General features: G+C 41.1%; 2 protein-coding genes across 2 annotated transcripts; one reads left to right on the top strand and one right to left on the bottom strand.

Moving 5' to 3' along the window:
• Positions 1–3,371: 3,371 nt before the first annotated feature.
• Positions 3,372–9,076, bottom strand: LOC138637805 (uncharacterized). Its single transcript, XM_069726728.1, has 5 exons — positions 8,838–9,076; positions 8,208–8,384; positions 7,849–7,959; positions 7,228–7,667; positions 3,372–3,395 (listed from the first exon to the last, which is right to left on the bottom strand). Exons 1-5 carry the CDS (start codon positions 8,938–8,940, stop codon positions 3,372–3,374), a joined length of 855 nt encoding a protein of 284 aa, XP_069582829.1. The 5' UTR covers positions 8,941–9,076.
• Positions 9,077–11,375: 2,299 nt separating this feature from the next.
• Positions 11,376–14,411, top strand: LOC138680819 (uncharacterized). The gene is made up of 4 exons (XM_069768064.1): positions 11,376–11,411; positions 11,871–12,047; positions 12,343–12,453; positions 12,635–14,411. The coding sequence occupies exons 1-4, from the start codon at positions 11,408–11,410 to the stop codon at positions 13,315–13,317; spliced, it is 975 nt and encodes a 324-aa protein (XP_069624165.1). The 5' UTR covers positions 11,376–11,407; the 3' UTR covers positions 13,318–14,411.
• Positions 14,412–15,386: the final 975 nt, after the last annotated feature.

Raw genomic sequence — 15,386 nt, 5'->3', positions numbered from 1 at the left:
CAGAGCCATGAAAATAAAAAATAATTTTTCTTTTCTCAAAAATGATTTTTTAGCCTGGAATTTCCTATTTTGCCAATGGTAATAGGAGAAATTGGACCACAAATGTTGTTGTCCAGTTTGTCCTGAGTACGCTCATACCCCATGTGGGGGTAAACCACTGTTTGGGCACACGTCGGGGCTCAGAAAGGAAGTAGTGACTTTTGAAATGCAGACTTTGATGGAATGGTCTGCGGGCGTCACGTTGCGTTTGCAGAGCCCCTGGTGTGCCTAAACAGTAGAAACCCCCCACAAGTGACCCCATTTTGGAAACTAGACCCCCAAAGGAACTTATCTAGATATGTAGCGAGCACATTCAACCCCCAAGTGCTTTACAGAAGTTTATAACGCAGAGCCGTGAAAATAATAAATACGTTTTCTTTCCTCAAAAATAATTTTTAGCCCAGAATTTTTTATTTTCCCAAGGGTTACAGGAGAAATTGGACCCCAGTAATTGTTGCGCAGTTTGTCCTGAGTATGCTGGTACCCCATATGTGGGGGTAAACCACTGTTTGGGCACACGTCAGGGCTCGGAAGTGAGGGAGCACCATTTGACTTTTTGAATACAAGATTGGCTGGAATCAATGGTGGCGCCATGTTGCGTTTGGAGACCCCCTGATGTGCCTAAACAGTGGTAACCCCTCAATTCTACCTCCAACACACCCCTAACCCTTATCCCAACTGTAGCCGTAACCATAATCACAACCCTAACCCCAACACACCCCTAACCACCACCCTAATTCCAACCCAACCCTAACCCTAAGGCTATGTGCCAATGTTGCGGATTCGTATGAGATTTTTCAGCACCATTTTTGAAAAATCCGCGGGTAAAAGGCACTGCGTTTTACCTGCGGATTTACCGCGGATTGCCAGTGTTTTTTGTGCGGATTTCACCTGTGGATTCCTATTGAGGAACAGGTGTAAAACGCTGCGGAATCCGCACAAAGAATTGACATGCTGCGGAAAATACAACGCAGCGTTTCTGCGCGGTATTTTCCGCACCATGGGCACAGCGGATTTGGTTTTCCATATGTTTACATGGTACTGATGGAACACTGCTGCGGATCCGCAGCCAAATCCGCACCGTGTGCACATAGCCTAATTCTAAAGGTATGTGCACACGCTGCGGAAAACGCTGCGGATCCGCAGCAGTTTCCCATGAGTTTACAGTTCAATGTAAACCTATGGGAAACAAAAATCGCTGTACACATGCTGCAGAAAAACTGCACGGAAATGCAGCGGTTTACATTCCGCAGCATGTCACTTTCTGCGGATTCCGCAGCGGTTTTACAATTGCTCCAATAGAAAATCGTAGTTGTAAAACCGCAGTGAAATGCGCAGAAAAACTGCGGTAAATCCACAGCGGTTTAGCCCTGCGGATTTATCAAATCCTCTGCGGAAAAATCTGCAGAGGACCAGAATACGTGTGCACATCCCGAACCCTAACCCTACCCCTAACCCTACCCCTAGTTCTTACCCCAACATTAGTGGGAAAAAAAAAATCTTTATTTTTTTTATTGTCCCTACCTATGGGGGTGACAAAGGGTGGGGGGTCATTTACTATTATTTTTATTTTGATCACTGAGATAGGTTATATCTCAGTGATCAAAACTCACTTTGGAACGAATCTGCCGGCCAGGAGATTCGGCGGGCGCACTGCACGTGCGCCCGCCATTTTGGAACATGGCAGCACCCAGGAAAGAAGACGGCCGGACCCCGGGAGGCCAGGTAAGTATAAGTGGGGGAGATCGGAGCACGGGGGGATGGATCGGAGCATGGGGGGTGGATCGGAACACGGGGGGGTGGATTGGAGCACGGGGTGGGGGATCGCTGTGCGGGGGGGTGGATCGGAGCACGGGGGGGGGGATCGCTGTGCGGGGGGATCGGAGTGCGGGGGGGATCGGAGTGCAGGGGGTTTGATTGGAGCATGGGGGGAGTGATTGGAGCACGGGGGAGCGGAGCACAGGACGGGGGAGCTGACCACAGATCGGAGGGCTGGGGGGAAGATCGGTGGGGTGGGGGCACATAAGTGTTTCCAGCCATGGCCGATGATATTGCAGCATCGGCCATGGCTGGATTGTAATATTTCACCAGTTTTTTAGGTGAAATATTACAAATCGCTCTGATTGGCACTTTCACTTTCAACAGCCAATCAGAGCGATCGTAGCCACGGGGGGGTGAAGCCACCCCCCCTGGGCTAAACTACCACTCCCCCTGTCCCTGCAGATCGGGTGAAATGGGAGTTAACCCTTTCACCCGATCTGCAGGGACGCGATCTTTCCATGACGCATATGCTGCGTCATGGGTCGGAATGGCACCGACTTTCATGACTCAGCGTATGCGTCAAAGGTCGGGAAGGGGTTAAATCATTGGATTATTGAATACTACATAGGTTGCAGCAGTATCTATGGAAATCAACTGGCACTCACCAAATCCTGCTTAGGAAAAAACATGCAGTGAAGATGGCAAAGTGATCCTCTGAATGCGGTGCCAGTTGCAACACTCAATGAGCTCAGCAGACGTTGTGTGGTCAGTGCCTGAAGCTGAGGTTCCTGGACGCAGGTACTAAGGTACCATTAGTATTATTTGCTCTATTTTTGCTTTATTTATTTATCAGCATTTGGTTTACTACACCGTGGAAACAGTAACGCTCAACCCCACACAGTTACACTCCAGGTGCAGCCTATATGGTCTTATAAAAGGAGTAAGTGTATTCCACCAATATCGCTGATAATTCATTTATACGGTCAAATCAGTATATCGATTTTTTTTTTTTGTATATTTTATTTTACCTTCCAGCATTGGTTTATCACACCGTGGAAAGAGAAACACTTAACCCCACATAGGAACACCTAATACGGTCTTATAAGAGCAGTGAGTTTACTTAACCAATATCTTTGGTAATTTATTTGTACGGCCCCAATCAATATACCGACCTCCTGTATATTTTTCCTTTCAGTGAATTGCTGTAATTAGGTGTAGCCCTTTACCCATAAGGGTCCCCATATAGTACAAAAACAGCCATAACAGAAGTATGTTTATTTATTTATTTATTTATTTATTTTCAGCCTGAGTTTAGCGCGGTGGTTGCAGTATTGATATCTAGATAAGTTCCTTGGGGGTCTAGTTTTTAGAATAGTGTCACTTTTGGGTATTTTCTAACATATAGACCCCTCAAAGTGACTTCAAATGTGATGTGGTCCCTAAAAAAAAAAATGGTGTTGTAAAAATGAGAAATCGCTGGTCAACTTTTAACTCTTATAACTCCCTAACAAAAAAAGTTTTGGTTCCAAAATTGTGCTGATGTAAAGCAGACATGTGGGAAATGTTACTTATCAAGTATTTTGTGTGACATATCTCTGTGAATTAAGGGCATAAAAACACAAAGTTGGGAAATTTTCGCTAAATTTCAGTTTTTTTCACAAATAAATGTAAGTAATATCAAATAAATTTTACCACTATCATGAAGCCCAATATGTCACGAGAAAACGATGTCAGAATCACCAGGATCCGTTGAAGCGTTCCAGAGTTATAACCTCATAAAGGGACAGTGGTCAGAATTGTAAAAATTGGCCCGGTCATTAACATGCAAACCACCCTTGGGGGTTAAGGGGTTAAAGTGCACATTGGCATTATAAACTAGGAATAATTGAACCGGTCATTATTACGGTATATCAATATGCATTCATTTTGAACTTATGTACAGTATCATGCATATTGATGTCAACTTCAGTAATACAGAATCCTGGGTCACACAGATCTTGGCTAAGTAATAAAACACTATTATGCTTTGGTGGCAGTAGTGTATAATTCATAGGTTTCGTCAAACTCAATCTGACAGGTGCCCCGCCCCTATCAAAGTGTATCAAAGTGTGTAACCCCTCCCCTCCTCCTGTCAGCCAGCTGTCCCTGAGGCTGGCTGATTTCCCCTTTTGATATCGTTTGATATACTTTAATTTGTTGTAGTTTTGATATTATTCCTCGTATTTTGTTTTTATACGTAGTCCGAGTTTGATTCTGTAAGCTGTGTTTTGAGAACTTATATAACACATGTTTATAATTATAGCCTAGTCGTGTATTTATTTTACACGTGGTTTATAACACCTTTCTCATTTGTTTTATATTAGATTTTATACGTAGCCCGAGTTTGATTCTGCAAGCTGTGTTTTATTCAGTGTATTCATATAGTGGATAACTTAAAGCTGTCTATTTGTTTTTGTAAATGGTGAACACTAACTAAATGGTGAACATTACCTAAATGTTTAGGTTAACTGCGGTTCAGAGGTTTATAACACCTAGGTCAATTGTTGTTGTATTTGCGTACCCAATAAATGTTTATTTTCACAAGCAGAAGAGGCAGCTTTTCTGTTTGTACATGTATTGTACCTGAATGTTATTGCGGGTCATGTGCCCAGGCATTGGTTTTTATAACGCCGAATGTTTGATATTTGCTTTCTCTTTTTTGTGTCCTGAAGATGGCATCTGAGAAGTTATTTAGCTGTTATCTGTGGGGCATTGTAAGCTGTGTTTATTCACAGTGTAGCAGATTTTCTCCTTGTGGCTGCCTTATATACACAAACAGAAGAGTTACTGGACAACTTATTTCTGATATATATATATATATATAATATGCACCAATGTTACAACACAAGCTATAATATGACCCAATGTTACAACACAAGTAAGAAGCGGCGTGTTTTATACGAATAAAAACCAAAGACACGATATTGTAAAAAAATTTATTTCTCACAATAAAACAACATCTCAAAGACATTTCAATACTATAAAAAATTCTTACAGAATATAAAAAGTAAAAAACATTAAATAGTACAATGAACAATTACACTTCTTACAAAATAATTAATATAGCGTTACAAGGCGTGTACAGCATTTATCCAGTACATTCTTTACATCGTGAGCCACATGGTTTGTAGCATCGGTAGAGACCTTTTTTTAGGTAGCAAAGTCCCACGTGTGGTACCTAATGACGGGGAATGTAAAGATTGAATTGTACGGTGAGCCGCCGCTAACTTCAGCGGTGTAGATACAGAGCGTGTCTCACTGTTGGTAATTTTTAATTCATCTAAAAGCTTCCTAGTAGCGGGGTTACCCACAACTGTAGACGGCATATTTAGCTCGGCCATAGCCTGCATAAATGAATCCCAACCCGGCGGTAAATTTCTACTGTTCAGAGCATGACTCTGCGTTGTACTACGTACCAAATCCAGTAAGTTAGACCCGGGTATTACGGATCCTTTGAAAATAAATTCAGCATTATTATTCCATGCTGTGACATTTTTATTCTGCAGCAACCTGTTTAGTAAAAATTCAGCATTCTTTTTATATCTTTGGTTTATATTATATTAGCTTTTTGTCATAGGTCAGGGATTTTTTGCACTTTATTAATATGCGGTTATTAGTCATTTAGGACTTATGTTATCATGTTTTTGCACTTTATTAATATGCTGACCACATAGGTCAGGGATTTTTGCACTTTATTAATATGCGGGCCACATAGGTCAGTGATTTTTGCACTTTATTAATATGCTGTACACATATAGTATTTTTGATATCTCAAAAGGGTGTGACACATTCACATATATTATTCCAGCTTTCTTTAATTCTACATTATTTTAGCACATATTAATTTTACAGGGGCCTGTGCTGTCTATAATTTGACTCCTTTTTATTCAAAGACATCTAACATATACAGACTTTTAATGTTTTTGTGTAAAATCGCGGGCAGACAGGCACGAACACACACACACACACACACACACACACACAACACATACAACACACACAAGAAATAGACATTTAGGACTTATTTATGATTAATATGCGATTATTAGTCATTTAGGACTTATGTTATCATGTTTTTGCACTTTATTAATATGCGGTTATTAGTCATTTAGGACTTATGTTATCATGTTTTTGCACTTTATTAGCATAATCAATTACTTATCACGGCCACTAGATGGCATAATATCATATTAATTATACATTGGGGTATACTTTTGAAAACTTACAAATTCATTGGAAATTTTTAAACCATTATTGCTTAGGCAAATACAGAATATAAAAAGTAAAAACATTAAATAGTACAAAAATGTTTTATTGTCAGAACTAATTGGAAATAAAGAACACATTTTAAGCTAACCGCACTCACTTTACACAATCAGAAAAAAGGAAACACACTTTAAGTTAGCTAACAGCATGATGCCGACAAATGCATCTTTGCGGAATCTGAACACAACACATACAACACACACGACAAGCATACACACACAACATACAGAGCACATACAACACATGCGACACACACAACAAACACACATAACATACAAAACACACACATCACATACAACACACACGACAAGCATACACACACAACATACAGAACACATACAACACATGCGACACACACACAACACACACAACAAATACACATGATTTTTTGCACTTTATTAATATGCTGTTCACATATAGTATTTTTGATATCTCTTATTTCCCTGGTGTAAAATCTCGTTGATGGCTTACAAAGACATTTCAATACTATAAAAATTCTTACAGAATATAAAAATGGTTTACTGGCAGTACTATACTGCGACTGGCTTATTTTTGTACAAATTCAGGCTGTTTGCTGATCCCCTTTCTGTATTTGCAAACCGTGCAATATATCTTTATAGAAATAACACTTCTGCACCCACGGGCGCTTCTCAGCCAATCAGGCATCCGGTACGCATCAGGCACTGTGAAATAATGCAAAAATACAGCTGTGTGCGGCTGGCTGCAGCAACATTTTGCTATTATAAATTCATGGTTTGTAAAGAACACGCATCACATACAGAACTCACACACACACACACACACACACACAACACACAACACGCACATATGAAAAATGACAATCATTGTATGTGATTTAAAAGACTTTAGTTAGATTTATCAGGGGTGATTTAGTTTGAAAGCACGCAGTTCCGCGGTAATGGCAGGTGTTGGACATGCATTTAACAGTCTTTCATATGTATCGCAGAAAGATTTTAGTCCCATCTGTGCGAGTTTGCTTTGAGCGTACTGCGCAGACATGTCAGTAAACATTTTGACATGGGCAGCATCCCACGAAGGACGACATGTGTAAGGTGTATGTACAGCAACTTTCTGCTTTCTATCTACACGGCGCCGAGATACGGCGCGTTTCTTTAGAGGTAATACAGGGGCAAAAACGCTGGAAGAGCCTGCAAGAGCAGTATCTGCAGATTGCACAGTCTGGCACACAGGTATATTGAGGGGGTCTATGGGTGACCACATACCCTCGGAGAGCTGTTCAATTTCTCTGTTTTCAGGAGTAACTTGTGGTATGGCGTCTGGGCTATTGGAGGGCCGTGTTATGCGGGTCCTAGCGTTCTGCGCTGCCCGTTTCTCTCTTGAAACGCGCGTATATTTCTGATGTGAAATCTTGGGGCTTGGATTCCCGGGTTGTTTTGGTGCCGCGGAGCATTCATCACGATCCACAACACAGATGGGCGAAAGAGATGTTGCGCGCACCGCCGTATTAGCTCTTTGCGGTTGATTCTCTGCAGCGCCGTAATTACGCCGGTGCAAAACTCGTTGCTGAAGAGGCGACGTATCTAAAAGAAAAGATATAAGTGGCGGTTAGCCGCGAAACGGATCAAAATTGGAAAAGCTAAACGGCGACGCATAGCTATGATACTGCGTAATATTTGAAAAGTTAACGGGGTCAGCTACCCATGAAATCATTGTAACAATATTTACATAAACATGTATAGAGCAGACCAGATATATACTTACAAGTATGAAGCGGGAATTGTTCCACAACAGCTCCTGATTTAACGGGCGGCGCAATGCTCAAACTCGCAGAGGCGGGAATATTCTCTTTTTCAAGCTGTATTTTCCGGGCAACTAGATTAGCGGGTGTAAGTAAAAATATAACGATTAGCGAACATAGAATTGATTTTCTACACAAAACTGCAGCATTGAGACGGTATATATATATATATATATATATATATATATATATATATATATATATATTTTTTTTTTTTTTTTTTTTTTCAAAAATGAATTTTCTGACAGTTAGCTAGCAGCTGTAAGTAAATAAGAGCATTACACAAAAGTGAGAATCGCCTGTATTCCAGGTGAACAGATACCTTTTCTATTCTTGAAACACCTGCGTAACGAGCTGCCGCGTCTTTTAGGCGCATCGGGTGGCGATGAAATTGCAGGGTTCTTGACATCTATGATCTCCACGTCGGAACCCAGCGTATCGCATGGTTCGGGAACACACCAGTTTTCAGGCATATCGTGCGATGTCTCCGTGTCAGTATCTGTATGAGAAATTGCGCGTAGTTCGTGTTTACATACAAAGGATTAAAGCAACTGACGTAGTATAATATAGTTTTACGGCATAAACATATTTGCGGTGTAAATTAATATAGCAAGACTTATGCCGCTATATATTAATAATTCAGTATTATATTGGTGGCTACCGCTATTATCTATTGTATTACACAGATTAGAATGTAGAATGTTAGCCCGCAAGGCCTGGGTCCTCTGTATCAGTCCGTCATTGTTAGTTTGTTTACTGTATGTGCTATTTGTAACGTGTATGTAACCCCGTCTCATGTACAGCACCATGGAATCAGTGGTGCTATATAAATAAATAATAATAATATATATATTTAGCTTTCTTACATGTGATACATGAAAGATAAATATCTTTTTACCGTGTTACAATGAAATTTCTCCCTATCTAAAAGCAAAAAGACGCGCCTAATTACCCATGATGAGGTGAAGAGCAGGGCCATTATCGGTTAGCGGCTCCACGGCTTCAATGCGCTCATAATTCTGCGTTATGAAATTATTGCGCCAATCGGGCGACATACACGGCTCTTAAATAAGAAAGAATGCGTGAATATATAATTAATATAAATTACTTATAATATAATGACTCAATCAGAATGAGTCAATACTCTGCACATTATACGCGTATAATACTGAGTTAATACATGCATTAATTGCATGTATGGTTGTGTTCTGGGTGTTAACAGAAGGCGTTCGGTGGGTCGTAACTGGGTGTGTTTCTGGGTGTTAACAGCTGGCTTGTTTTCTGACACTCAGGATAAATACAGCTGGCTGTACCACTATAGTACAGCAGACATCCACCAGAAGCCAGACTAGACTAAAAGAAGAACTATTCTAAATGTAAGTATATAAGACAGTTGGCTTATTATTCGCAATTGCTTAATTATATTTAATTATGCATCTCTAAAACCATAATTAAGGATGTTATTTGTTTAATAAGTTAGTGTTATACTGTCAGCTAGATGCATTGGCGGGGGCATAACCACCATTGCTATCTGACATGTGTTAGCAATTAGTCACGGGTGCCGTATAATGCGGATTCCCTGTAGGTGTGGTCACGGTGGGTGGTAATTTCTCTTTAAATACATGGATAGTTCCTCCAAGCTTGAGATGCAGAATCTTAAACAACATTTTTCTGGGCCTCTGAACAGCGGCGCTACTCTCTGAAAAAGTAAGTGTTTAATGTAGGGCCTCTGAACAGCTGCGCTACTCTCTGAAAAAGTACCGTATATACTCGAGTATAAGCCGAGATTTTCAGCCCAAATTTTAGGGCTGAAAGTGCCCCCCTCGGCTTATACTCGAGTCACGGTAGTGGCAGGGTCGGCGGGTGAGGGGCTGAGGGCGCTGGGGTATACTTACCTAGTCCCAGCGATCCTCGCGCTGTCCCTGCCGTCCCACGGGCTTCGGCGCTGCAGCTTCTTCCTCTCTTCAGCGGTCACGTGGGACCGCTCATTAGAGATATGAATAAGCGGCTCCACCTCCCATAGGGGCGGAGCCGCGTATTCATTTCTCTGTCAGCGGTGCCGGTGACCGCTGACAGAGAAAGAAGCTGCAGCGCGGAAGACAGGAGGGGACAGCGCGAGGATCGCCAGGACTAGGTGAGTATGTTATATTCACCTGTCCTCGTTCCAGCCGCCGATCCATCTTCCCGGCGTCTATCTGCGCTCTGACTGTTCAGGTCAGAGGGCGCGATGACGCACTAGTGTGCGCGGCGCCCTCTGCCTGATCAGTCAGTGCAGACAGACGCCGGGACCAGACGCTGGGAGCTGCAAGTAGCGAGGTGAGTATGGCTTTTTTTTTTTTTTATTGCAGCAGCAGCGGCCATCGCACAGATTAATGTGGGGCATCTATGGGGCCACTATGAACACTGCAGAGCACTGTATTGGGGCATCTATGGGGCCACTATGAACACTGCAGAGCACTGTATTGGGGCATCTATGGGGCCACTATGAACACTGCAGAGCACTGTATTGGGGCATCTATGGGGCCACTATGAACACTGCAGAGCACTGTATTGGGGCATCTATGGGGCCACTATGAACACTGCAGAGCACTGTATTGGGGCATCTATGGGGCCACTATGAACACTGCAGAGCACTGTATTGGGGCATCTATGGGGTCACTATGAACACTGCAGAGCACTGTATTGGGGCATCTATGGGGCCAATATAAACACTGCAGAGCACTGTATTGGGGCATCTATGGGGCCAGTATAAACACTGCAGAGCACTGTATTGGGGCATCTATGGGGCCAGTATAAACACTGCAGAGCACTGTATTGGGGCATCTATGGGGCCAATATAAACAGTGCAGAGCACTGTATTGGGGCATCTATGGGGCCACTATAAACACTGCAGAGCACTGTATTGGGGCATCTATGGGGCCAGTATAAACACTGCAGAGCACTGTATTGGGGCATCTATGGGGCCAGTATAAACACTGCAGAGCACTGTATTGGGGCATCTATGGGGCCAGTATAAACACTGCATTTCCACCCTAGGCTTATACTCGAGTCAATAAGTTTTCCCAGTTTTTTGTGGCAAAATTAGGGGGGTCGGCTTATACTCGGGTCGGCTTATACTCGAGTATATACGGTAAGTGTTACTGTTTTATTTGCGGCATAATATTATCATTGCCTGTAACGCATATTTTTGTAACGTAGTTTTAAACTGTATTTATTGGCGGAGCAGTTATAGATAAAACTTTTCCCCTATTTATTTATGATGGACGCCCAATACCCTCGCGATCAATGCAGCCCCCTTCTTGCAAGCACACAACTAGGTATTATACGCGTATAATGTGCAGAGTATTGACTCATTCTGATTGAGTCATTATATTATAAGTAATTTATATTAATTATATATTCACGCATTCTTTCTTATTTAAGAGCCGTGTATGTCGCCCGATTGGCGCAATAATTTCATAACGCAGAATTATGAGCGCATTGGAGCCGCTAACCGATAATGGCCCTGCTCTTCACCTCATCATGGGTAATTAGGCGCGCCTTTTTGCTTTTAGATAGGGAGAAATTTCATTGTAACACGGTACAAAGATATTTATCTTTCATGTATCACATGTAAGAAAGCTAAATATATATATTATTATTATTATTATTTATTTATATAGCACCACTGATTCCATGGTGCTGTACATGAGACGGGGTTACATACACGTTACAAATAGCACATACAGTAAACAAACTAACAATGACGGACTGATACAGAGGACCCAGGCCTTGCGGGCTAACATTCTACATTCTAATCTGTGTAATACAATAGATAATAGCGGTAGCCACCAATATAATACTGAATTATTAATATATAGCGGCATAAGTCTTGCTATATTAATTTACACCGCAAATATGTTTATGCCGTAAAACTATATTATACTACGTCAGTTGCTTTAATCCTTTGTATGTAAACACGAACTACGCGCAATTTCTCATACAGATACTGACACGGAGACATCGCACGATATGCCTGAAAACTGGTGTGTTCCCGAACCATGCGATACGCTGGGTTCCGACGTGGAGATCATAGATGTCAAGAACCCTGCAATTTCATCGCCACCCGATGCGCCTAAAAGACGCGGCAGCTCGTTACGCAGGTGTTTCAAGAATAGAAAAGGTATCTGGTCACCTGGAATACAGGCGATTCTCACTTTTGTGTAATGCTCTTATTTACTTACAGCTGCTAGCTAACTGTCAGAAAATTCATTTTTGAAAAAAAAAAAAAAAAAAAAAAAAAAAAAAAAAAATATATATATATATATATATATATATATATATATATATATATATATATATATATATATATATATATATATATATATATATATACCGTCTCAATGCTGCAGTTTTGTGTAGAAAATCAATTCTATGTTCGCTAATCGTTATATTTTTACTTACACCCGCTAATCTAGTTGCCCGGAAAATACAGCTTGAAAAAGAGAATATTCCCGCCTCTGCGAGTTTGAGCATTGCGCCGCCCGTTAAATCAGGAGCTGTTGTGGAACAATTCCCGCTTCATACTTGTAAGTATATATCTGGTCTGCTCTATACATGTTTATGTAAATATTGTTACAATGATTTCATGGGTAGCTGACCCCGTTAACTTTTCAAATATTACGCAGTATCATAGCTATGCGTCGCCGTTTAGCTTTTCCAATTTTGATCCGTTTCGCGGCTAACCGCCACTTATATCTTTTCTTTTAGATACGTCGCCTCTTCAGCAACGAGTTTTGCACCGGCGTAATTACGGCGCTGCAGAGAATCAACCGCAAAGAGCTAATACGGCGGTGCGCGCAACATCTCTTTCGCCCATCTGTGTTGTGGATCGTGATGAATGCTCCGCGGCACCAAAACAACCCGGGAATCCAAGCCCCAAGATTTCACATCAGAAATATACGCGCGTTTCAAGAGAGAAACGGGCAGCGCAGAACGCTAGGACCCGCATAACACGGCCCTCCAATAGCCCAGACGCCATACCACAAGTTACTCCTGAAAACAGAGAAATTGAACAGCTCTCCGAGGGTATGTGGTCACCCATAGACCCCCTCAATATACCTGTGTGCCAGACTGTGCAATCTGCAGATACTGCTCTTGCAGGCTCTTCTAGCGTTTTTGCCCCTGTATTACCTCTAAAGAAACGCGCCGTATCCCGGCGCCGTGTAGATAGAAAGCAGAAAGTTGCTGTACATACACCTTACACATGTCGTCCTTCGTGGGATGCTGCCCATGTCAAAATGTTTACTGACATGTCTGCGCAGTACGCTCAAAGCAAACTCGCACAGATGGGACTAAAATCTTTCTGCGATACATATGAAAGACTGTTAAATGCATGTCCAACACCTGCCATTACCGCGGAACTGCGTGCTTTCAAACTAAATCACCCCTGATAAATCTAACTAAAGTCTTTTAAATCACATACAATGATTGTCATTTTTCATATGTGCGTGTTGTGTGTTGTGTGTGTGTGTGTGTGAGTTCTGTATGTGATGCGTGTTCTTTACAAACCATAAACTTATAATAGCAAAATGTTGCTGCAGCCAGCCGCACACAGCTGTATTTTTGCATTATTTCACAGTGCCTGATGCGTACCGGATGCCTGATTGGCTGAGAAGCGCCCGTGGGTGCAGAAGTGTTATTTCTATAAAGATATATTGCACGGTTTGCAAATACAGAAAGGGGATCAGCAAACAGCCTGAATTTGTACAAAAATAAGCCAGTCGCAGTATAGTACTGCCAGTAAACCATTTTTATATTCTGTAAGAATTTTTATAGTATTGAAATGTCTTTGTAAGCCATCAACGAGATTTTACACCAGGGAAATAAGAGATATCAAAAATACTATATGTGAACAGCATATTAATAAAGTGCAAAAAATCATGTGTATTTGTTGTGTGTGTTGTGTGTGTGTCGCATGTGTTGTATGTGTTCTGTATGTTGTGTGTGTATGCTTGTCGTGTGTGTTGTATGTGATGTGTGTGTTTTGTATGTTATGTGTGTTTGTTGTGTGTGTCGCATGTGTTGTATGTGCTCTGTATGGTGTGTGTTGTATGTGTTGTGTTCAGATTCCGCAAAGATGCATTTGTCGGCATCATGCTGTTAGCTAACTTAAAGTGTGTTTCCTTTTTTCTGATTGTGTAAAGTGAGTGCGGTTAGCTTAAAATGTGTTCTTTATTTCCAATTAGTTCTGACAATAAAACATTTTTGTACTATTTAATGTTTTTACTTTTTATATTCTGTATTTGCCTAAGCAATAATGGTTTAAAAATTTCCAATGAATTTGTAAGTTTTCAAAAGTATACCCCAATGTATAATTAATATGATATTATGCCATCTAGTGGCCGTGATAAGTAATTGATTATGCTAATAAAGTGCAAAAACATGATAACATAAGTCCTAAATGACTAATAACCGCATATTAATAAAGTGCAAAAACATGATAACATAAGTCCTAAATGACTAATAATCGCATATTAATCATAAATAAGTCCTAAATGTCTATTTCTTGTGTGTGTTGTGTGTGTGTGTGTGTGTGTGTGTGTGTGTGTGTGTGTTCGTGCCTGTCTGCCCGCGATTTTACACAAAAACATTAAAAGTCTGTATATGTTAGATGTCTTTGAATAAAAAGGAGTCAAATTATAGACAGCACAGGCCCCTGTAAAATTAATATGTGCTAAAATAATGTAGAATTAAAGCTGGAATAATATATGGGAATGTGTCACACCCTTTTGAGATATCAAAAATACTATATGTGTACACCATATTAATAAAGTGGAAAAATCACTGACCTATGTGGACCGCATATTAATAAAGTGCAAAAATCCCTGACCTATGTGGTCAGCATATTAATAAAGTGCAAAAACATGATAACATAAGTCCTAAATGACTAATAACCGCATATTAATAAAGTGCAAAAATCCCTGACCTATGTGGTCAGCATATTAATAAAGTGCAAAAACATGATAACATAAGTCCTAAATGACTAATAACCGCATATTAAAGGGACTCTGTCACCTGAATTTGGCGGGACTGGTTTTGGGTCATATGGGCGGAGTTTTCGGGTGTTTGAGTCACCCTTTCCTTACCCGCTGGCTGCATGCTGGCTGCAATATTGGATTGAAGTTCATTCTCTGTCCTCCATAGTACACGCCTGCGCAAAGCAATCTTGCCTTGTGCAGGCGTGTACTATGGAGGACAGAGAATGAACTTCAATCCAATATTGCAGCCAGCATGCAGCCAGCGGGTAAGGAAAGGGTGAATCAAACACCCGAAAACTCCGCCCATATGACCCAAAACCAGTCCCGCCAAATTCAGGTGACAGGTTCCCTTTAATAAAGTGCAAAAAATCCCTGACCTATGACAAAAAGCTAATATAATATAAACCAAAGATATAAAAAGAATGCTGAATTTTTACTAAACAGGTTGCTGCAGAATAAAAATGTCACAGCATGGAATAATA

The sequence above is a fragment of the Ranitomeya imitator genome, chromosome 5 (assembly GCF_032444005.1).
Source record: "Ranitomeya imitator isolate aRanImi1 chromosome 5, aRanImi1.pri, whole genome shotgun sequence".
Lineage (NCBI taxonomy): Eukaryota > Metazoa > Chordata > Amphibia > Anura > Dendrobatidae > Ranitomeya > Ranitomeya imitator.
Note: the sequence above shows the minus strand (reverse complement) of the source record. Positions and strands in the feature narration are given on the sequence as shown.